The 24,160-nt window shown below is 33.1% G+C and overlaps 1 protein-coding gene across 3 annotated transcripts in view; it reads left to right on the top strand.

Moving 5' to 3' along the window:
- Window positions 1-11,164: 11,164 nt before the first annotated feature.
- The window catches only part of VSTM2A (V-set and transmembrane domain containing 2A), a 38,412-nt gene continuing 25,416 nt past the window's right edge, over window positions 11,165-24,160 (top strand). For 2 of the 3 annotated variants that reach the window (XM_020981293.2, XM_020981295.2), the window contains exons 1-4: window positions 11,165-11,699; window positions 13,620-13,786; window positions 14,927-14,977; window positions 19,657-19,993. In XM_020981293.2, coding sequence (XP_020836952.1) covers window positions 11,624-11,699; window positions 13,620-13,786; window positions 14,927-14,977; window positions 19,657-19,993 — 631 coding nt within the window. In that variant the 5' untranslated portion in view covers window positions 11,165-11,623. The remainder of the gene's footprint in view (window positions 11,700-13,619; window positions 13,787-14,926; window positions 14,978-19,656; window positions 19,994-24,160) is intronic. The other variant, XM_020981294.2, reaches the window with a different exon arrangement.

The raw sequence follows: 24,160 nt of genomic DNA, 5'->3' as shown, positions 1-24,160 counted from the left end.
CTATTTGTAGCATATGATCCTTGTGATATACTTTTGTAACCTTCTTGCAGTATTTTATTTACATTTTTACATCAACATTTACATCAATACACTCAACAATGATTTACATCAATACAATTTGTATCAAGGGAAATTGGTCTATAGTTTTCTTTCACTGTTTTTGCTCTTGATGGTTTAGATATCAGCACCATATTTATATTGTGAAAGGAATTTGGTAAGACTCCTTATTTGCCTATTTTTTTTCAAATAGTCTATGTAATGTTGGAATTAATTGTTCTTTAAATGTTTGCTAGAATTGACTTTTGAATATAAATCAATTTAAATGTCATCCTAGATAATAATGAATCTATCATAGTTATTATGTCTTTTGTCATAATAATATTCTGATACATTTATAAAGAATGATTACTTTAGCAATTCCCTATTGATAAATTCTCACTTTGTTTCCAGTCTTTCACTTAGATAAATGTCAAATATATGTTTATATTTATAAATTATATTATGTGGAAACATAAATATATTTACATATTTTTCTCATTCCATGGCACTTCTAGCAGTTGTCATCTTTTCTTTATTTGTTATCTATGCCTGGGTAACACCTTTAAAGAGTGTTTGAAATGGGATATTAGTGGGATTTTAATTTGAATTCCTTTTATAATCAGTGGTTTGGACATTTTTTGAATGGTTTTTAATAATTGCCATTTCCTGCAAAAAAAAACTTCTTACTACAATTTGACCATTTACGTATTGGGATATGGCTTTTATTTCTGAATACTTATATCTGTTATTTATACTTCATGAATATCAGACATGTATATATAAGTTTGTGGCAATTTTTTTTTTCTGAGCTGTTTACTTTATTAATTGAGTTCAGGCAAAACTTCTCAATTTTATCTAATTAAAATGTGTATTTTCTCTCCTTTGGTCCATGTACTGTAATGCCAACTATTCCGCCTCTATCCATTGTGAAAATCCTCTTCTTTCTTCCTCCTTTAATTTGTGCATCTTCTGTAGGGTTTCTTCTTTTACTCGTTCTTGCTCTAATATCATCATCATTATCAACATCTTCATCATCTTCATCTTCAATATATTTAATACTTGCTATGTAATGGGATTCTCTTTTATGTTAACAGATGACTCAGCCCCAAACTCACTATTAATCTCTAACAGACTTTATCAATTTTCAGCATCACATCACAATTTTTTTGATAATTGCTTGTATTCCTTTTCTTGGTTTTGTTTTCTGCAGTGGATTTTAGAAAGCAGATATTTTTGTTCAGTTATATTGCAAGTAGTTCCTCCTGAACTGGGCATGTTAACCTAATGATGCATGTGATGGCATTTGACTGGAATTCATCCATAGTTTTACTCTAGGTTCTGATTAATTTGGATAAATGTCATTGAATACTATAACAGCAGGGAAAATAAAGGTTCAGTGTTTGCTTCTAAGTATGAGGTGGTATACTTAAATTTCAGTCCTTCAGTTTTACTAACAGTGTTACATTAGGCAAGTCACTGAGCCTAACAAGCTTTGTTTTCCTCATCTGTAAAATTTTGACATTACTAATTCTGCTATCTAATTCACAGTCTAATTATGAGAATGGAATGTTGCAGTATAGAAGAAAATGATTTCTTACCATAACATGTTATAAAAGTAAAGAGTTTTTAATTAATAATAAATTGTTTTGATTCATAAAAATTATTTTTAGTGTAAAATATGGGAAAAGATGACTTAATTTTTTTCCCCATGGTCACATTTTGGGTGGCCATGGTCAACAATGAGTTAGAGTTTGTTAGTATATCTATTTTCCTCTTGAATCCTGTCCTAATTGTTGCTCAGAAGCTTCACCAGACCCTGATATGTGCTTAGGAACCTCTTGGATATTTTGGAAACCCTAGATAGTGGTTATGATGGAAGAGTATAGTGAAATACAAGCATAATGAAATGAGATGGGAAGAATGAAAGACACATTATAGTAGGAAATAGGTATCTGGTATTTTTGATAATTGTGTTTCTTTCATGTACTGTATATGCCTTACAGGGAAGTAAATAGTGTTTGAGTACTTTCATTATTAGCATCAGTATTAGGAAATCTTGGGTCTAATACTGGTTCTGACTTTGTAAATGGTTGTCAGAATAAGAGGCTTTGTACAGCTCCTAAATGTCCTTGGATTGTCACTACAATCAATTCTTTCCTCCTTCCTATTTCTCCAACTCCATGCCCCACACACTCCTGGTAGTAAAGCCTTTGGAATTCTCAGCAGTAAGAAGTTTGAAGTAATTGAGTGATGGAGAGTGGGAAGGAGACACAGAAATAAACAAAGTGTGGGTGAAAATTACATGTGTCTTGTAGTTTTTAGACTTTTAATCTCTTTTAGAGATTATCATGCATTCCTCAGATAGCCACAAAGTTAGGTAATCTGTACCTTAAGACAGAGCCCTCTCCATTTTTTTTAAAGAATATAGTACAGGTGCATAGAGGAAATAAGTTGGCCTGAGTCATATATGAAAGAATATTAATAAAATTCATCCCATAACTCATCACCATTTCATCTTTCCTGTGAAGACCCTAAAGGTTTTCCCATACATTATCTTGAAATCTTAATTAGAACAATCACAAAAAAGAACAAAATGATTAATTCCTCATTCTTAGTTTGCTATATTTGTTTACTGATTTACATTAGGCTTAAGGAATATGAAACAATTCCAGCCTATACCTGTGGAATATCAGAAGTGGAAGAATTTATGGCAATATTTAGTCCACTGACCTCACTTTACAGCTGAAGAAACTGAGACTTAAGGAAGTTAAGCAACTTTCTTAAGGTTACGAACGGAGCAATATGTAGAGAGGATTTGAATCCAGGTCTTCTAATTCTAAATCCATAGCTCTTTCTACCCATTGCCTGCTTCAGAGAATGATTTTTCCATTTTTATAATTACTCAAATGTTGAGAGATGGCCAGGATTAATCATTTGTTTGTAAATTGCTTTGTATCCTTTGGGAAAGCATTAGATAGGATTAAAGTAAAGTATTATTATTTATTTTCTGTTTACTTCTAGTCAAATTGTAAACATAGGCATGGGATTGTGGGTATGCTTGAAAATTACAGACTGTTGAAGAATATCTGCTTATTTTCTATTTTTATTTTCTTTCACAAAATAATTATCTATCACATAAAAATAGAGAAGATAGTTACTCAAGTCTAATCAAACCTATATTTTTCCAAAGAAGCAAACATATCTTGAAACTAGTAAATAGTGTCACAAACCCTGAAGCAGATCTGAAACACTCCAGTCTTTCCTACCTCCAATTTTTGGACTCCCAGAATTTCTGGATATACAATATTTCTTTGACTTGCTTGCTACCCATCAAATAGAGTTCTAGAACAAGACAGAGTCTTATCTTTTACACAAAGAGAACTTTTTTTTCTCTTTCTAATAGTTATGATTATATAAATGCATGGAAGGATATGTGAATAAAACCATTAAGACTTCAGAAATTTTGAGAAAGATCAGTCTGTGAAGACATTTATCCTGTAAAAACATCAGAGAAGACTGTGATCTTGATGATCTGTCCAGAATTTATTGAAATCCAATTTCATATTTATAATTAATTTTAAAAGCAAAGTTTTATAGAGAATAATTTTTAAATGTAAATAACCTAAGTTTTGCCTTGATTTCTTTCAAGAAGTATGTCATAGGAGATTCTGGGGGTAGGGAGAATCAGGTCTATAGTTTTTATTCTAGTCTTGATGTGAAGTTAGATCTTTTAGTAGTTTAATTAGCAGTCATACATTCATATGTTTTTTGTTTGTTTGTTTTTGGATCATTTCAATCATGTCTGTCTCTTCCTGACCACCTTATGGGTATTTCCTTACAAAGGTACTGGAGTTTTTTGCAATTTCTTTCTCCAGCTCACTTTACAGATAAGAAACTGAAGCAAGCAGGGTTAAGTGACTTGCCCAGGGTCACACAACTAGTAAGTATCTGAGGCCAGATTTGAATTCAAGGAGATGAGTCTTCCTAACTTCAGGCTTCACTATGCCACCTAGATGCCCTGTGTCTATATAGATAAGCATTTAAAATATCAGGATAAATTCTATATCTACAAAGCCTTTATCATGAACTAGACTGGCTGCAGAATCACTGAATTTGAGAGTTCTAGGGAACTATCTGGTCATATAGTCAAAATTATATAGAGAATATAAGGAAATAAGTGTTTAAAGAGTGTATGTTATGTGCCAAGCACTTTTCTCATTTGATCCTCATAATAACTTCAAGGTAGATATTATTATCTTCATTTTACAATTAAGAAAATTCCAAGGAGAGGAGAATGACTATCTTTGAAGGTTCTGTTGAGGAAATTGCTGCTATTGTTGTTGTTCTTGTCCTTGTTGGTGATTTGTTGTGGTCGTGGTTGTTGTTGTTGTTGTTTCATGTGTTTCTTGACATTTAAGCTAATTTGGCCTCTTCGCAGTATCCATTTATTACTCATACTTCTACCTTCTGAGGCCCAAGAGAATATGTCTAATTTTCTCCTCCACATGACAAATCTGCACATAATTGAAGGCAGCAATATGACATACACACATACTCACACACACTCACACATCCTTGCTCTGATCTTCTGCAACACATTAGTTCATGTGTCTCTGATGATTATGTTTTTAAACCAATAGCAAGCAGAGGATCTCAGAATTATATATTTCATTTCATAGTTCCACTTAGCTCACCTTAGGATAAACTGATTTAATTGACTATCTTAAAAATGCAGACTATATTGGATAACTACATTATCACGAGTATACATTATATATGTATTTATATACAGGATGTGCATTCAAGTCCTTAAAGGGAACATAGTCTAATGTTTTGGTTTTTTACCCAGTTAAAAAGTATTAGGAGAAGAGGAAAAAAAGATTTACTTTCTATAAATATAAGCAAAATCCTCTTAGAGTCAAATATTTATTATGATACTTTAAAAATCCATGATTCTAAAATTATATGTATATCCTACATTAAAGAAAATTGTTAACCCATACATGCTTTATTCACCATGAATTGACTTAGTAAAAACAAAGGCCTGGAGATCAACACTCTGTAGAAGATCATTTAATCCAATTGCTTCATATTATAGATCATATATGGACCTTTCTAAATTTATTGAAGCTGCTTCTGAAGTGTCAAAAATGCAGCTTAAGTCTTGGCCTTTGATTAAATGTTTTAGTGTGTTCCAGGACCTGTAAGTGTCTATGTTCTCCTACTATAGTCTGCAAAGTTTGAGTCAAAGAGGAAGACCTTAGAAAATTGGTGTCCTCAACATTTTCTTCAAATTGAATTCAATTCAGCTTCTTTCCAGTTCTAAAACTGGAATCCTGTAGTCCTGCAAATATAAGATGTATGACGGTTTAAGAAGAAAACATTACTTTCTCTATGTATTAAATAAAGATATGGAAAAGAGTTCGCTCATGAACTTATCTTTGAAGGAAGAAGAGGATAAACATAAACACATGTGAAGAAGTATATTCAAAGCATGGGGGATGACTTTTAAAATACACAAAAATGGAATGTATAATATTTTTGAGGGAGAGCTGGTAACTGATAAAATGAGATGCTGCATGTAAAGAACTTTGCAAAGCTTGAAACTATGTGTGTGTGTGTGTGTGTGTGTGTGTGTGTGTGTGTGTGTGTTTCCTCTTACTATTTACTAAAAAATAGTATTCACTTAACATCTGTGTAACCTTGAGTGATAAATCACTTTAATTCTCTGGACCTCAATTTCCTGATCAGTAAAATGGGGGAGTTTAAATTAATCCTTTAAATTAACCTTTAATTAACCCATAAACTTTCTAGGTTTAATTCTGGAATGTCTTCTTATTTCATCCCATACTCTTTTGATTTCTGAGCATTTCTAACTTTATCCTTAGTAAAATGAGATGTCAGTTCTTCCAAATACATTTGATATAACACCTTTTCACTTTTCATTTTTTAAATATTATTTTCAAATCAAAGTTTACATAATGATGGTAGAATATTTCCCAGTAGATTTTTGGGGAAAACATAACTGTGTGCATGTGTATATGTGTGTATGCAAACATTCATATATGTGTGAAATATATAAATAATACTGTATAGTATAGTTATATATGCCATACTAATGGAAAACTAATGTGAGATATAGATAGATCAATATCGATAGATTTATCCATATCTTCCATTAATATTCTATAGGTAAACATCTTCCTTCCTTCCTTCCTTCCTTCCTTCCTTCCTTCCTTCCTTCTTCCTTCCTTCCTTCCTTCCTTCCTTCCTTCCTTCCTTCCTTTCTTCCTTCCTTTCTTTCTTTCTTTCTTTCTTTCTTTCTTTCTTTCTTTCTTTCTTTCTTTCTTTCTTTCTTTCTTTCTTTCTTTCTTTCTTTCTTTCTTTCTTTCTTTCTCTCCCATTAATTTTCTATTAGTATTTAGCTGGAATATAGAGTGTACAAAGGGAAAAATGTAGAATATAAATTGAAAAGTAGGTTGTACACATATTATGGAAGGTCTAAGATACTGGAACTAATGTATGTGTTTCTCCCCAGAAGCAATAAGGAGCTAATATGTTTTAATAGTATAGTAACATGGCAATTCCTACGATTTAATAAGATTATTATTTTGACATCTGTCAAAATGCCACACATCTGTGCAGGATAAATTGGACAGGCAGACTGGAGTCAGGAAGACTATCTAGGAGACTGTTATTATAGTTCAGAAGACAGGTTTTCCTATGGATTTTGCAACTTCTCAAGATCTATATTCATTTCCCCAAAAGTAAAGGCTAATGAGATCATGGTTCAAATAGGTAGCATGAAACTGATTTTTTTTCCTGAAATATGCTTTAAAATCTCCTGGGGACATTATTTAAAACATGATTTAAGATAATATTTTATGAATTAAGAGTGGTAATGTGTTATGGAAGGCATATTTGGAAGAGCTAATGGTTGATTGTACTGTGGATGATGTTAGAAATGCTCAAAAATCATGAGGGTACAGAATAAATTAAGCATAGAAGTAATGGATTTGAATATAATAACTAAGTAGGCCATTTCATCAAAGGTAAGAGGTGAAAATTAAAAACAAAAATAGTATACTGGAGACAATGGAAATGTAGACAGCAATGCAAAGATGAAAGAGCTTGAAGAATTATAGATCCTTCTCAGATTTGTACTTCAATAGGTTAGATTGGCATGGTATGAAATATCAAAAAGAATGGTGCTTATTAGGATTTATATTATTAGAGAATTGTGGCCTTCAAAGTATATGATGATAAATCAAGTAAATGAAAAGTGAAAATAAGTAGGTAATCACCATGAGTTTTGGTTTACACAATAGTAAAACAACAACAGCAGCAACAACAACAAAACAAAGGATATAACTCTATCCATGCCATCATTATTATCCATCACCAGTCGATTGTCTTTTCTGCAATGAAGAATGGCAGACATTAAATCAAGATTCTACATTTAGAAGTGAAGGTTGAACAAGTATGGATAACCAAATATCTAAGTTGAAAATTTTCTAAATGATTTATCATTAAAAAGCATTTGTAGATATCTGGAAAGATGGGATTAATTTTATTTATTGTTAGTTTTCTTTTAACATTCTTCCTCCATTTGCGGTTATCTACTTGTACTTGTTTAAATGGTCATACTATTTTTTCTCATAGTTGTCTAATTCAGATTCTGGGAGAAAAAAAATATATGGTATTTCCATAAAATGGATTATGAAGAAGAGATAAAAATATGGGCTATAAGTGGAGAGATAGCTAAAAAGAAATTAAAACACCCAACTGTACAGCAGTTTAAGTTTTTACAAAATATTTTCACCCACCACAAAACTATGAGTTCAGAATTGCAGTTATTATCACTCCCACTTTATAGAACTAAAATCAGGTATTGAATAATGAAAAGCTTTTATTTTTCCAGTGGTGAACAGATAGTGACCATATTAGTATTCAAACTCAGGTCTCTCCTGTCAGTCCTGTGCTTTGTATACTGTACCACATTGCCTCTAATCAATGTTGACCCTAGATAGAAAGGAACAATAAAATAAGAATGCAATTCAATTGAACTAAGAAGAATTAAATATCTTCCATTTTCAAGATGTATTTCCCATTTTCAAAGGCTACAGACAAAATCTCTATCTTCAATGAACTTGAAGTATTACAAAGACAATCAGAAGACTTATGATGTTCACTTTTGCTGGTCAATCATTTCACTTTATTAATTATTTTTTAATTCAAGAATAATATATAATATACTCATTTTTGTATTTTCTTAGCATTTCAATTTTTGAACACAAAATATTACCTTAGCTTTCAAAGGGAATAATGCAATATTCATAAGGTAATGTAAATGTACTTAATTACCAAAAGTTACAGAAGCTGAAATAATTATAAGAAATTTTTAAGAGAAAATATCTACCTAGCTTGTAAAATGCCAAAATTTAAATTACATTTGGTAATTTTTTTTGAAACTGTTTCTCTAATTCACCCTGAGTGGAAAGTGCAGTGTTCACTCAATAACCCAATCTCACTACTGATTGGCACAGGAGGTTCAACTTTTTCTGTTTCTGACATGGACTGGTTTAACCCTCTCTTGGCAGCCTAGCAGCCTCCTGCTCACAATATTTGTGGTGGATGTAAAGCAGAAAACTGATTGATTTAGCCCCATAGTAACATAGAACTCTTGAGCTCAAGAGATCCACCAGCTTCAACTATGGCACTAACAAGGATTAGACATGTGTGGCACCATGTTAAGCAAGATATCATTGTGAGGAAAACAAAACATGTTTTTGCTTCATCATCCCTAGTTAGATCTTATGGATGATATTTTTAAATAGTCTTATGATTTATCTGACACATACAAACTTTTGTGAACATTTTTCCCTTTTCATATCCCTCATTTTTCTTCTTTTTTATAATACTATGATATCTTTAAAGATAATATGGCTTTTGGAACGTTAAAAAAAACCTACTCCATCTTGTCACTTTACTAAATGTGAGCCTTTTGTTTATTTTTCTTATTGGAAACTGCTCCTTATAAGGGAAATAATTTTAAGGTTTAATCATTAATATGAGATATTGGCATTATTCTTATAACTAAGATAAAGAATGAGAACTATTGAATATACATAACCTAGTAGTAGATAGTTTACCTCAAAGATTACATATCATTTTCAAGCAATGTTTAGAACAGTTAAAGTCATTAACTTTTTCATTTAAGCAGTCTTTTTTTTTGTTAAATTTTCATAGAAAGATTACAAGGGTCTTGTCAAATTTTGAAACAGGTTTAAGTTGCATAGGATTCAAAATGTTACTTTTGTTCCCATTTTAAAATTGTGATAGATAAATATGAAGTCTTTAGAAAAGCAAATTTGAACAAAAATAATGTTTTCATGAAAGTGCAACTCCAAACTATCTTAGCATCTACTGCAAAAGACAAAACTACAAGTTCGACACTAGAAACTGATAGGATTGGTTGAAATCCCTCTGCCAGTAGGAGTGTATTATCCTTTTAATAGCACTTTCTCCATCAAAGTAGCTTTTGGCAAGAATACAGCTCTTTTCCTTTGAATGATCTAAATTTCATAAGGTTTAACTGAGATGACTGAATCAAAGAAAAAGAGAAGATCTAGTATTATGAATGCTGAGCAGCTCCTGAACTCTCATCCTAACATGAATTCCCATCCTGATTTTTTGCAAGTCACATATTCTAAGTTTACAGAGAAAACAAAATGAACACAGTATTTTTGTGTAATCTACCCTACCCAAGTTTTACAATCTTGTATTATTTTTAGCTGCTAGTGGAAAGAAAACACAACAGTCAAATAAATAGCCTCGAGAAGCACAGTATGTATTTTAATGGTTATTTTGTCCAGCTAGTGTAGGCATGAACCTACTTTCTCTGTTTCATTTTATGTATCTGCGAAATGAGAATGCATATGCTGCATTGACTTCTTCAAAGATCACTGTGGGGATTAATTCATGGTTGCAAATATCAGTTCAGATTTGTTATATCACTTTGTCAACATAATAATGGATATAAACTATTTATCAATCGGTATGGATGGAAAAATCACATTTGGGGGAAATATGTAAATTAATTGGCTCTAATGTCTGTCCTTGTGAAAACACATAGCATCTTTCCTTAAGATGACATGTTCTATTGTTTAAATCCTCAGTAAGAAACAGTATATATTTAACAGTTAATCACCTGCCTTCCCTAGTACGATCTTTTTTCCTCTACTTCCTCCAAACCATAAGCTTCAAGGTTAGTGTGTTTTCCACAATAGTGTAGCTTGTCTTTATGACTCTAGGGAATATTATATAAGCACTTCATTGTGAAGAGTTAAGAAATGTCTTGAAGATCCTCCACCTTCCTCAATCTTATGTCTCTCCCCTTGTGTATTTGTTGAGGGTAGTGTTTGGAAAATCAAGACATTTCAATGGAATGATTTTGTTTTAACTCTAGAAATAATCTGAGGCATCATACTTTGTTTATTCTCTTTTTCCCCCTGGTATTCATTCATTAACTATATCATATTTATGGATTCAGCTTCTATTTGTTTGGGCAATGCACAGCAATAAATTCATAGAGTCATAACTTGTGAATGTTCTTAACCAAAACATGTAACAACTAGCTAAGCAACTTGACTCTCTCATATTAACTATTTACATCACTCCAAATCATTACCTTGCACATATAACCCAAAGCCTCCATATATATGTATATATATATATGTGTATATATATATTAATACACATACATATATTCCTCATTTTCAACAATTCCCGAAACTTCCCTTCTCAAATCACTTCAGTTTTCCACCCCATAAGACCCCCCCACACACACATCTTCAACATACCCCTAATGAAAATCTGCATTACCCTTTCAGCCACTGAATAAATGCATCCGAAGCCAGGAGAGAATATATCAATGTAAAGGGCAAAAAAGAAGAAGAATAGAAAAGAAAAAGAGAAAGAGAGGAAAACATAAGGAAGTGTAGAAGGGAAAGAAAACCTCCTGCCCTTTAGAAGGATTGGGTTTACAATGCGCCAAAATCTCCTTCCTAGTAAATTTCCCAGTGCAAGTTCACAGCAGGACGAGAATCTGTCTGGCACGTACAGAGTTAAAGGCATCATCGTAGCCATTAGAGGGAAAAGTTGAAGCAATGCAAGCACAGCGGAGTCCTCCAGCCCTCCCCTTTTGCCCACTCCCCACTTCTCAGACTGGTTCAGTGTTTAGGGAGAGCAGTGATCACGCAGTCCTGAGAAGCAGCAGGCTGACGTTGGACGAGCTGCCAGGTATCTGAAAACAGGCAACGAAGAATCAGATAGTCACTTTTCACCGTTTCTATTCAGGATCTGGACTTACAGCTTCACAACGTTCAAGCCAGTCCATTTTATCTTCCGTGCATCTCCATACCCTCTCCCCAAAGACAATCCACCCGCTGAGTAGGAGCAGAATGCTTTCACTGTCGCATCCAGAGAAACAACGCAGAGCATTTTTATAGATTCGCACGGATTTCTTCCAAGACATTTTGGTATCGGTTACCCTGATGTGACTTTTCTTTTCGGCTTTGGAATAATGGGGATCTTTTTGGCTTATGTTGGATTCATTTTCTTTTCTGTTTTATATATACAGCAAGGACTTTCTTCTCAAGGTAAGTCGATGTTGGCTGTATGCGCGCGAGTGCTCCCTGTGTAGAAAGTGAGACTGAAAATCACTGAATGATCAGATATAATCAGAGTTCCCAAACAAGCATTCCATGGGTTTGGAAAGTGTGGGTAGCGTTTTGTTTGGAGGCTTTATTATTTTAAGTTGATTAAAAACCTACTGGATTCTAAAGAAAATCAAGTTTTCTGGATAGGATGTGTGTTACTCAGAAAGCATAAAAAAATTGTCCTGATGAGCTATCTATGTACATGTATTGAGTATCATTCATGCGTACAAAATCATTGCAAACATGCACCAGCACAGCAATGGGATCACTAAAACACTAGTTGTAAGAGAACAGTTAAACCAGAATGCATTTTGATGTCCTTTCAGCTCGGCTTGTTTCTCCAATTTTGCCATTATTTCGCGTAGCTCTTTTACCTCTCCTATTTGTATGTGTATCTAACAAAAGACCAGTTTTTTGGAAGATGCAATAAAAGGTCCTACTTGCATTGCAAGCAGCCCTTTCTCTGCAGGAAAAAAAAAAAGCCAGTTGTTTGGAACTTTGAGGGCTGCAGTGATCATTTCAGCACCGTGGACAGATCACAAGCCACTTCTGGGTTGATTACTGCATCACCTCCGCAAATCCAAGTACTACGCTAAGACTGCCTCTTTGAGAGAAAACTCTTTCATTCATTAATGAGAAGATATTTGGATATGTTACTTCATATTTTAAATGTAAATAGAAATCATTAGAAGCCTTTTTTTTTTTTGCGGGGGAGGATAATAGTGAATTGATTAAAAATAACCTGTAATGGTGCCATCATTTAAAAAGTGAGCCCAGGGAAGATCATGCAACCTTCCTCTATAACTGTACAATCTATCCTGCACTTCTATTCCCTGCCTCACATACACACAAATCTCAGGAAGATGACCTTTAGGGAGCAGGATTTAAAAGAACTATTAGGAAGAAACTGCCTTTCATAAATTCTCCCGTGGGTTTGGGATAAACAACTATCTGATGCGATCTATTTGCAACTAAGTTGGCACTACCATTCACTGTTAATTGAGTGCCTTTAGGCTAAAGGAAGTGTTCTTTGTGACTTTTCTAAATGTCAGATGTTCAGATTACAAGAGAGTACTGGCAAGTATAGAGACAAGAAGAAGACACAAAATCATCTTGGTGACTAGTTAAAAAAAATGGCAACAAAATCACCACACACAAAAACACCAGCATTCGTGTCCTCAGCTAGTCTCAAATGCTGCAATATTGGCAAATAAAAGTCTGGAGTCAAAGATGAAGGTTAATTTGGAGAGGAAGATATCTACCAGATTTGTCAGAACCAGTGCAATTTGGTTTACTAAAAGGAACAACAGATGGATGCAATGCAATATAAGGGAAAGAAAATAGCAAGTCCTTTTTTGATGTTACTGAAATGTGCATCTTGATATATGATGATACATAATGATAGCCCTTCATTAAAACATTAAAGATGCATAGTATCTACTTAAGTTAGCAGAATGGTGCTAAATGATTCACAGGCTACACTTTCACCTCCAAAATGTAATAATGCATCAACTGGGCTGATTTTCTAAATTGCTATGCGCTGAATACCTCATGAGTTTTGTGAAATACCGCATTTCACTGAAAGGATCCTTGAATTTAATTATAAGCAACTTGGCCAGCCCAAGGGAGTGCTTGGTAAGCTAGTTAGCTTTCCAATTATTTGGTCATAAGAAGAAGAAAGTGACATAAGCATATTATACAAAATGAGATAGAAGTCAGAAGGGAATTGGGAGAGAAAGCAAGGGAAAGGCAAACATGATAAAGGTCATTTTTAAAAAAGAAGGTGAGTGAGAAGAAATATGAAGGTAAGGAAGATAAATAAAAGAAATTCAAATTCAAATCATACATTTTTTTTTCCAGCAAAATTTACCGAGTTTCCTCGAAATGTTACAGCAACTGAGGGGCAGAATGTGGAAATGTCATGTGCTTTCCAGAGTGGTTCTGCCTCAGTTTACCTGGAGATTCAGTGGTGGTTTTTGCGGGCAGCTGAGGACCAGGAGACTGGAGCAGAGGTGACAGGCACTCAGGTATATTCCAAACCAGCCATAGGTTTTCCTCTTCATCCTCACCTCCATGTCCTATAAGTAAACAGCCACAGAAAGCAAAGTCTGCAGCTGCAGGGGTACCTTGAAGCAGTTGTGTGATTGTCTCTTTTAGAACTCGGTTGTACCGTAAACCGCAAGTAATATACACATTAAGGAATACCTAGCATTACAAGGCTCAATTAGATTCCTTCCTAGGTCACATTTAAATTTAAGAATCTGTCTTCTGTTAAAGGGAGTATAATGTCAGTTCACCAGTTTGTAATAATAATGGCATTGGGACTTACAACTAAATTTAATGATTTCAATGTTATATTGCTCTTTTTTTTATATGCCATGTCACCCCTTATATGGACTGGAAGAAAAACAACCTTCCCCTCCTTTTCTCTCCTCTTTTGCCATTGTTTTACTTAAATAGGATGAAATAAATGAGAGAGAGGAGAGTGGGGGAGAGAAAGAGAGAGAGGAAGAGAGTTGGTTTATTTCATTCATCATCTACTGGAAAGAATTATCCTAATATCAGCTCAAATCTTAATATCAGATCAGAAGATCCAGGATTAACAAACCAATATTCATATGCACCTTATCTGTCATAGACCTTTTCTCTCTTTTTTTTATCTATGAGCTATAAACTGAACTTAAACAAACCAGCACTTGAATAAAAGATTAAGAGGGAGTGCTGTGTAAGACCTAGTTGTCCCCTGCCTTCTCCAGCACTAAAGCTTTTTAACCTGGAGCCTAAATAAATAAATAAATAACAATCTAACAGGCTTCTTTCCCTGATGCCACTGTGAACCTTTGCAGCTCATCACTTCTCCAAAAGAAAAACAAACAAACAAATAAACAAAACCTGGTGCTTTAAAAGCTGGGTGTCCTGTATTTGGGCTCACTTGGTTTTCATGTAAGGAAAAAGGGAAAAAAAAGTAAACGTAAAATAAATGAAGAAATAACTTTATCAGCAAAGCAAAAATCTGTGTTTTCTGGAAGGGGAAAACGGTGTTCTGCCCATAGGTGGCACACTTAGCATACGAGTGAGCTTCTGGTTGTCTTCAGCTTTTCCAGGGACATTTTAAAGCACAAGGTTCAGTCATGCCTTTTTGAAGCAATGTTATCTGTCTCCAACAGGTGGAGCTCTTACCAGAAAGAGACCTAGACAACGATGGAACAAAAATCAGCGTAAGTATATTCAAAAACGTTAGAAATGAAAGACAAAACTACCCCCACCCCATATATATCATATTATTTTAGCCTTGTCATTTATTAACATCTAGCTAATAATAATCTGTGGCAAATTTATTAATTTTTAATTAAGAAGTCCTTTAAATAATTTTTTTTAATTTTAAAAATGTTTTTGAATGAAAGTAGGGGGTATATGTAAATTACACAATGAATTAGGCAAAAAGAAAAACAAAAGCAAAAAAACCACCACCAACAACAACCTGTAAGCAGTTTTTTTTCTTTCAGCTTTCACTACAGAAAGAATCTATATTGTCTGATCCTTACATGAAAAAATTCAAATAGTAATGAACATGTAAATAATAAAATAATAACATTTTTATTTATAGGTTATAAAGTACTTCACTCACAAACCCATCCAAAAATAAAATAAAGTTAGGACAGCAATTTTGCTTTTTAGTATTCCTGATAATAGTCTGAATAGCAACCTGTTTTGCCATTTTTAACTATGAATGAAAATAAATAGCTTCCTTTCCTAGCAAGTTAAAAATAAAGGTTAAAAAAAAATTAGAGTAGCAGAAAATATATCAGTGAGATTTTAATAGTTTAGATGGCAAGAATTAACCTTAAATGACATTGATAATAAGATAAAGCTTTGACAAAATTAATACCAATTGTAGAATATCAATATTTATTGAACATCTAGTATAGGAACAGCAATGTTCTCTGAGTTAGGTGAGATAAAAGCAGAAGTCCAACAGTGCCTTAGGAAATATATATTTTACTGAAAGTAACATTAATTTTTAAATGTTATGTATTTATGTTAAAATATGAGCCTCTTTATTTTAGGTCTTTAAAACTGATGAAATTGCCATTTTAAAGATATATGGGCCCTTTATGTTTTACATTCACTGAAATTTGGTTAATATATTGCTTTAGAAAGACAACCACAACAACAAAAATTATGCATTTGTCTTCCAAGGGCATGACCATGTAATAATTTGGGAATGAGAACATTAGTTTAATTTGAAATTTTAATAATTCAGACTTTTGTTACTATTTTTCAAAAGTCCATATAACTTTTAATATAGAAATAGGTGATGTCTCTAAGCATTATCTTCTGTTGTAGATACAGTACCTTATGTAAAATCCTGATGACCCTGCTATGAGAATCTAAGTCAGGTGTGGGGAATCTGTAGCCTTGAGGCCACATATGGCCCTGTAGGTCTCAAATTTGACTGAATCCAAAGGGCCATATTTGAGGACCTAGAGGGCCACACATGACCTTGAGTCTGCAGCTTCCCCACCCTGATCTAAGTGAAAAGGCAGTTTACCCAGACATAGTTACCTATTCTCCAAGAATAAGAATTGAATATTTCCAATATATAGAAGGGCATAGTCATTAAACACATGAGATAAACTCTTTGTTAGGGTATCCAAAAAATGGAGGCTATATATAAAATTTCATTAAAAGTATAATATAATAATAAAGTGACATTCAAATCAATAAAGTCACATTCAAGACATCTATATTTTAAAAAAATAAAATAAACCCATTGACTTTCTTCTATTTAAAAATATTCAATACATATTTTATTAAATACTTTGTGCAAGGCACTATGCCTAGCTGCTGGTGCTATTAAGGCATCCTACCCATTCATAAACACAGTTGCCATCAAGCAGCTTACATTTTCCTGAGAGAAAGGAACAAAAAAACCTACCAAGATAAGTAAATCCATGAAAATTTTTAAAAATAAAAAAAAAGGAGAAACATTAAGCACTAGAAAATCAGGAAAATCTTTTAGTAGGATATGACACCTAAACCAAGCCTTAGAAGAAGCAAAGGTTTTTAAGAGGAAAAAAAATGAGGAGGAAATATATCCCAGGCACATAAAATAATTCTTATCTTAGAAATTAGGCCAGTTTGATGAGAATGTAAAGTAGGGCATATGAAGTTGGATAACCTTATAACTCTGAAAAGGAAAATGGAACCAGATTGTGAAAGACTTTAAAGGCTAGAAGGAAAAATATTTTTATAATAAAGACAATAATGAGCAACTGTAGCTTTTCATCATGGAAATGTTGTGTTAAGATAATAACTTAAGAAAGTTAATTTGAAAGCTCTGCAAAGGATGGGTTGGAGAAAAGTAGAGAGAAAGCATGAAGACCAATCAGGAGAATAATCCACGAGATAACTACTGAGGACTTGAACTAGTCTGGTGGCCATGTTAGTGGAAAGAAATGGTTAGAGGTAGGAGCTACCATTGAAGTAGAACTGAAAAGACTTGACAAGTGGTTGGATATGAGCGTGGTAAGGAAATTGCGAAAGTCAATAAAATTTTGTGATCAGAATAAGCTATCTAAAGGATAAAGAACAGCTTGCTACATAAAAGATGATGATGTGAAACTAAAGGCCTCAGGTTATCTTTCCAAATCCATCAGACATGTCAGTACTGTTAGATATAACAATTATTACTGACATATGAATAATAATTCAAGTTATACATGCAGCAAGTGTGTGCAACCATTCTGATTTTTTTTCTATATCTTATTATCTGTACTTCAAACACAGTGACTCATAAAAATGTCACGTAAACCTTGTCACTCTTCCATACATAGATATTTATAGTATAATGGGAAAACTTTTGGAATTGGTGTCAGGAAAATGAGTTCAAATGCATCCTCTGACACTAATTTATTGGTATGGACAAGTCACTTCTGTTTCATGAGTCTCAGTTTCATCCTCTGTCAAATGGGATACATAAAATTTGTAGGTTCACCTTGCAGAATTGTAAGGTTTTTACTACCTAGATATTACTACCCTATATCCACAGATAAAAACTTACGAAAACAAAATAAAAATTCATATAGTTTAATAGAGATCACTAGACAACACCAGGAGACTTGGGTCCTAGGACCTATTCTGCTACTGACTGATGGTATGATTTCAGAAAAGTCAATTTTGAACTTTAGTTTTCTTCACTGCAAAACTACTATAATAATAGCTACTTGCCTATCTTGTCAGTTAGTTGAGGGGGTATATGTTAAGCAACATTAAAGGCCCAAAAGCCCTGAATGATTATTAGGAATTATGGTTATTATTTACAAATAAGGGTGCAGAGATACTCAGTTACAAAATTCTTGGCTTGTAATTTCAACTTTTTGAGTAACTATCCAGTGTGGACATTCCATTCATAAATTCAAATTTATAGGGTTTTTTTTTTGGTAACCTGAAAAACTAACTAGTAAATATCAGAAGCATGATTTGAATCCAGATCTTCCTGTATACATATCTTGATCTCTATTCACCAAATACACACATGCACATATGCATATGCATATACATGTATATTCATATATACATACATATGTATCACACATATATTTGAGCTTAATGAGCGTTAGCTTACTCAAATCCTGTGATAGAAATACACATATCCACATAGATATAATCATTTAAATATACATACAAATGTACAGCTTATAACTGTAATTTCATTGGTGTGAAGAGAAATTCCTATTGAGAAAATATTCTATATTAATGCAGATCACTACTTTCTTTGTACATTACAGTTTCAGAAATTTGCCTGGGGCAATGAGCAATTAAATGACTTGCCCAGGGTTACATAGACAATTTGTGTCAAAAGTAGGACCTGAAAATATGTGGCAGCCAACCTTAGAGTCACTTGATGGCTCCAGTCAAGCTTATAAAACCACTTACTCTTATCATTGCATACTATTATGTGCATCATATTTGACTTGAATTAAGCTCAAAAAAGAAATGTCTTTTCCAATAGAAATGACTATGTGAACAGAGTACATAACTTATATGTATGAGGTACCTAAGTGGCATAATATATAAGGTGACAGATTTGTACATAGGAAGACTTGGGTTTGAATATTACTCCAAATACCCTGGACATGTCACTTATAAGCTCTGTCAGCCTCGGTTTCTGTATAGGTAAAAGGATATGGTAATAGTACTTGCTTCACAGAATTCTTGTGACGATCAAAAGAAATATCATGGAAAGTGCTTTGCAAACATTTAAGTGCTATTTAAATGATAGCTATTTAATGTATATGTATTATAAGAACTTTGGTAGTGCTTGCATTTTGACTATTTTTCTTTCACTTCATCAGTTTTTTACAATCTTTCCATAGTGTCTCACTCACTTCCTCTTTGGACCTAAAAAATGCATTTTAATTTGTATGGCATACTAGAATAATCTATGAACTCAGCATAGACTGGACTTCTTTGATCTCATAATATACTTCCCAGAACTAACCATCACAGAGTTACTCACACAGTTAGATAATAATAGGACCAGATATTTTAATTTTGGAAATGGAGATCACTTGGTTAACAACCTGGAGATGGGTAGCTTGAATCTGAAGTGTATGACCATCATGTACATCCAATACTGTCATATTATTCCTAGTTACCAACATGCATTGAAAAATGTAGGCTTTTGATAAATATTTGTTGAATTAATTGAAGAGATGAAAAAGAGAATGTATTTTTATTATTTTTAATTGCACTTGAAAATTAAAGTTCTCTGACCCTATGTCCCCAAGTCTATTAAAATTTATCCATTTTACATATAAGCATGTATAGTTGACAAAACTTTGAACAGAATTTTACACAACAATACATTTCTTTTCCTCTGAAAATTTTACAGACAGTAAAAGTACAAGGGAATGACATCTCCCACAAGCTTCAGATTTCCAAAGTAAGGAAAAAGGATGAAGGCTTATACGAGTGCCGGGTGACAGATGCCAACTATGGAGATCTTCAAGAATACAAGGCCCAAGCCTACCTTAAAGTCAATGCAAACAGCCACTCTCGGAGAATGCAGGCTTTTGAAGCCTCTCCCATGTGGTTACAAGACATGAAACCCCGAAAGAATATCTCTGCAGCCGTTCCCAGTAGCATCCATAATTCTGCTAATCAGCAAATGCGCTCTACTTCCAGCCCTCAAGCTGCAGCCAAAATCCCCAAACAAAGTCCACAATCAGGTATGATAAAAAGCATTTTGAGCCTTTCATTTTACCAATGAAAAAACTCTCAACCTGAGGATAAACCAGACATAACTATTCAGCTAAGGAAAGTATGGACAGATTGCTGTCCAATGTTTTAGGGAAAATAGTTTAATTTGAACAAACAATGAGATGCATGTCCTAGGCATCAGGAAGGGCTTTACAGGGGATATAAATTAGCCACTGTAGTCACTGACATTATTTCATTTTAAGGGTGAATAAAAATGGACTCTTTTTTTTTCTGTATTTCCACATGTTCTCAAAGTAATAAATGATGGAATTTGGGTGATACTGTAAATGCATGCTCATTTTTTATGAAAAATATACCCTTTTTTAAAAACCCTATTCTTACTTAAATATTCACATCAATTAAAAAGAAATATATATATATATATATATATGTATATATCATGTATGTTTTCAGTGCCATTTACATCTAAACAATGCTCTTCCTCTGAGAGCTTTTGATTGTTAAATGGATATTTCTCTGCATGTGCTGGGGGTGCATATAATAACGGAAGGGAATGAAGATGTGCAAAAGGGAAGAAAGTATAAAAAGACAGAGAAAAAGAAAAGAAAAAAAGTTGCCAAGAATGGGTATTGAATATTAATTTGGAACCATAGTTAAATATTTTTTAAATCCATTGTGCAAGTTAAAGCTTCCCTGAATAGCATATATTTGTTCTATCACTTCAGGCAATGAAAATTCTTTGAGGTGTTAGCTTTGGCATGATGGCAGTGATTAATTTCTCCCCATGATGATTAGCACTCCAGTACATCTCCTTCATTGTTAAAATATCCATAAGCCATTTATGGAACCTCTTTAGAGAACATAAAATGAGAGAATTCTTTGTTATTGGCCTTATTCTTCATGCATTTTGATAGGCAAAATTATCTAACCATAATTCCTATCAGTTTTGGCATGGAAATACATTTTGAAAACATTTCAAAGTCCTTTGCAGCTATTACACCTAAAGATTGAACATTTTCTGAAAATTTCTTTTGAAATAAAAAATAATTAAATTGACGATCTGTGATTTCATCAGTGTAGTACAACTCTATTGATACAGTTGATTACTACTCTATGCTTCTCTTTACAGCTTTTGTGATTAGCCTTAGCTGAGAACAAATAATCAACTGGTGTGTAGTCTTCTACTGAATGAACCCTTTTGATCAGTGTACATGACAAAAAATAAATAAACTAACCTTATGCCCGTATTTAAAGACTTCACAGTTTAATAACACCAAGCAAGGCTTAAATTCCACTGGCATAGCCTTCAGGAAGACAGGAAGGCCTTTATACCATGATGACACAACACTTGCTTTTATTTCCCCATTTTTATTGGGTAATAGCTATTACCTCCAAGACACAATTACCTCACCTCTTAATTGCTGTAATCATTATAAACTTTAAATAAAAATATGGATTAGTTTATCAGGACCTATCAATTTTTGGGGGCATCCTAAAGTAAATGAAGATCATATATTTTCCCTTTGCTCATGACAAACATAATTTGCCAAGAAGATAGCTGGAATGAACATGGCAGGTGTTTGGTGACTCACTTCACTCCCTGAATATCAACATGGCCTAACTTTGCCCATGCATCCTCTCTTATGGTTCATGAAAAAATGATAGGAATGTTATTGCCAGAATATCTACCTGCTGTTTACCAACATTATGTAATTCACACTTTATCTTTTGGGATAATGGACTTTTCACTTCTGTCATCAAAGGAGACATACTAATGTCCTCTAATCATCATTTAAGGATATAGCATTTTTTTTTGGGGGGGGAGAGTGGGGATATTGATATTAAAATGTAAAAGTCAAGCAGTACCAAATATACACACTTAGAAATACACAACAAATATACACACAAATATATATACAACACACATATACATTCGTATATATATACATATATAAACATACATGCACATATTAGATATTAAGGTAACATTTTACAAATCAAATATATGAAATAAAATCAGATCATATCAGCTAGTCTTGTTGAAAACTATTTCCAAATATAATTCTACATTCATGCATATTTCTAAAGTATTATTCTTTTTTTTTGTTTGAAATAATGTAAGAAATTCCTACACATTTTGAGTCTAAAATTAAATATTCAGGATAGATGATAAAATATAGTTTCTAAAAAAACCTACATTACACCATCCATATATTACAAAGTTAACAACAGACAGAATATACATATGCATATCTTCAGTGAAGGAATTCCTTAAAAAGACAAAAGGACTACTTTTTCAACAAGTTTCACAAAATGCTGTTGTCCTCTTTTTGTGCAGTTTAATGGAAGCTCTACCATGACAATTGTGTGAAAACAAGGTTTTTGTTATTGCAGTTGAGAGAGAAATAAGGCATTATTTCACTTCATTTAAAAAGATCATTTACTTTTCCAAATGACCATGCTAACAAATCTTTTCTAGTATTCCAGTAAGAACTAATATTATAGCCTCCCACTTCAATATACGAAACTTCCTGAAAGGAAGGAAGAGAAAAAGCTGGTATTTTGTTTGATTTTATATTACTTCATTATTACTTAGAGTAATAAGTCAAGTATTTATCTCCACCTAAGGTAGTTCAGAATTAAATATTGAAATTTGTTAACATTGGGCATATAATTAAATCTCACTTCTATGTTTCATTTTCAGCATGCAGTATATTAGATAATATGTATAACAATGTCATTTTTACATAGAGGTCAGAGGTCAAAGTCCACAGGTTTCAATGTTTGTGAGAATGGAAAAATTTCCCTTCTTTAACAAAGCAAGGAAATAGGAGAGTTGCTCCTTTCAATACCTGGAAAGAGCTGGGACAATAATATTTAAAATATGTCTTTTAAGAATTAACCTGAAGAATGAAATATTTTATTACAACTGTCTTTAGATAATCTTTAGAGATTTTACACAGTTTTTAGAAATTTAGACAATCTTTGGAGATTTTAAATAATCTAAGGAAAAACTGATAGACTAAATATATAAATAGGCCCATGTAAGATTTTACTATTTACTCAATTTCAAAAATATCAATATGGAAAAATGTTTATCTTAAGTATTATTGCAAAAATTGCTAAATCTTCTAGCTCCAATAGAAGGGGTCTTTCAAGTATGACTTGCTAAATCCATTATTATGTTAAATATTCACAGTAGCTCCTAGGAAGTAGGCAAGGGAAGTATTATTATGTTCATTTTACAGATGAAAAACTTGAGGCTTAGCATGGATATGTGACTTGCTTAAAATCAAATGATCTGAATAAAATGAAAATACAATGAAAAATGCAAACATATGAATTAAGATTTGACCATACTTGGTCAATAGGGCATGCACATTTAAAATCAAGAATTTTTATGTTATCTTGGAAAAGAAAGAATATCATTATGGGGCTACTAAGGGTGGATGTGAACATAAGTAGCAAAAAAGGGGCAGCTAGGTGGTGCAGTGGATAGAGCACCGGCCCTGAAGTCAGGAGGACCTGAGTTCAAATCCAGCCTTCAGACACATAACATTCACAAGCTGTGTGACTGTGGGCAAGTCACTTAACCCCATTGCCTAACCAAAAAACAAAACAAAACAAAACAAAAGCATAAATAGCAAAAAGGAGAGACAGGACAGAATAATTCAGAGGTTATTTTGATTTTATCTTCACTAATAAGGAGAACTATCTTTGGATCAGAAAGGACAGAAGGGCAGAGGAAGAAGGATGAAGAAGGAGGCAAAATTTAAAAAAAATGAATGAATGGATAGGTAGATAGATAGATACATAGATAGATATTAAAATTGCTTAGTTGCCCTCAATGAGTGAAGTCACCAAAATCAGCTGGTTTCTGAAGGTACTGAAAGACTTGGCAGGTGTGCTTGCTGAGGCAATGCTATTTATTTTTGGGAGTGTGTGCAAAGTGGGAGCAGTGCCACAGGACCACTGAATAATACATTTTTTTCCAAGTTTCAAAAAATAAAGAACAGTGATGAATCTGCAAATTATAGACCAGTGAGTCTGACAGATTCATGGCAAATTCTGAAATGTTATGAAGAAACAGTCAGAAAGCATCTACAAAAAGAAGTGATGACACAAGTTACCATGACTTCATGAAGAAAAAAAAAACAATTAAAAACTAACCTCAT

Source organism: Phascolarctos cinereus, unplaced genomic scaffold (genome assembly GCF_003287225.1).
Source record: "Phascolarctos cinereus isolate Bilbo 61053 unplaced genomic scaffold, phaCin_HiC Scaffold_4;HRSCAF=312, whole genome shotgun sequence".
In the NCBI taxonomy this organism is placed as follows: Eukaryota; Metazoa; Chordata; class Mammalia; order Diprotodontia; family Phascolarctidae; genus Phascolarctos; species Phascolarctos cinereus.
Note: the sequence above shows the minus strand (reverse complement) of the source record. Positions and strands in the feature narration are given on the sequence as shown.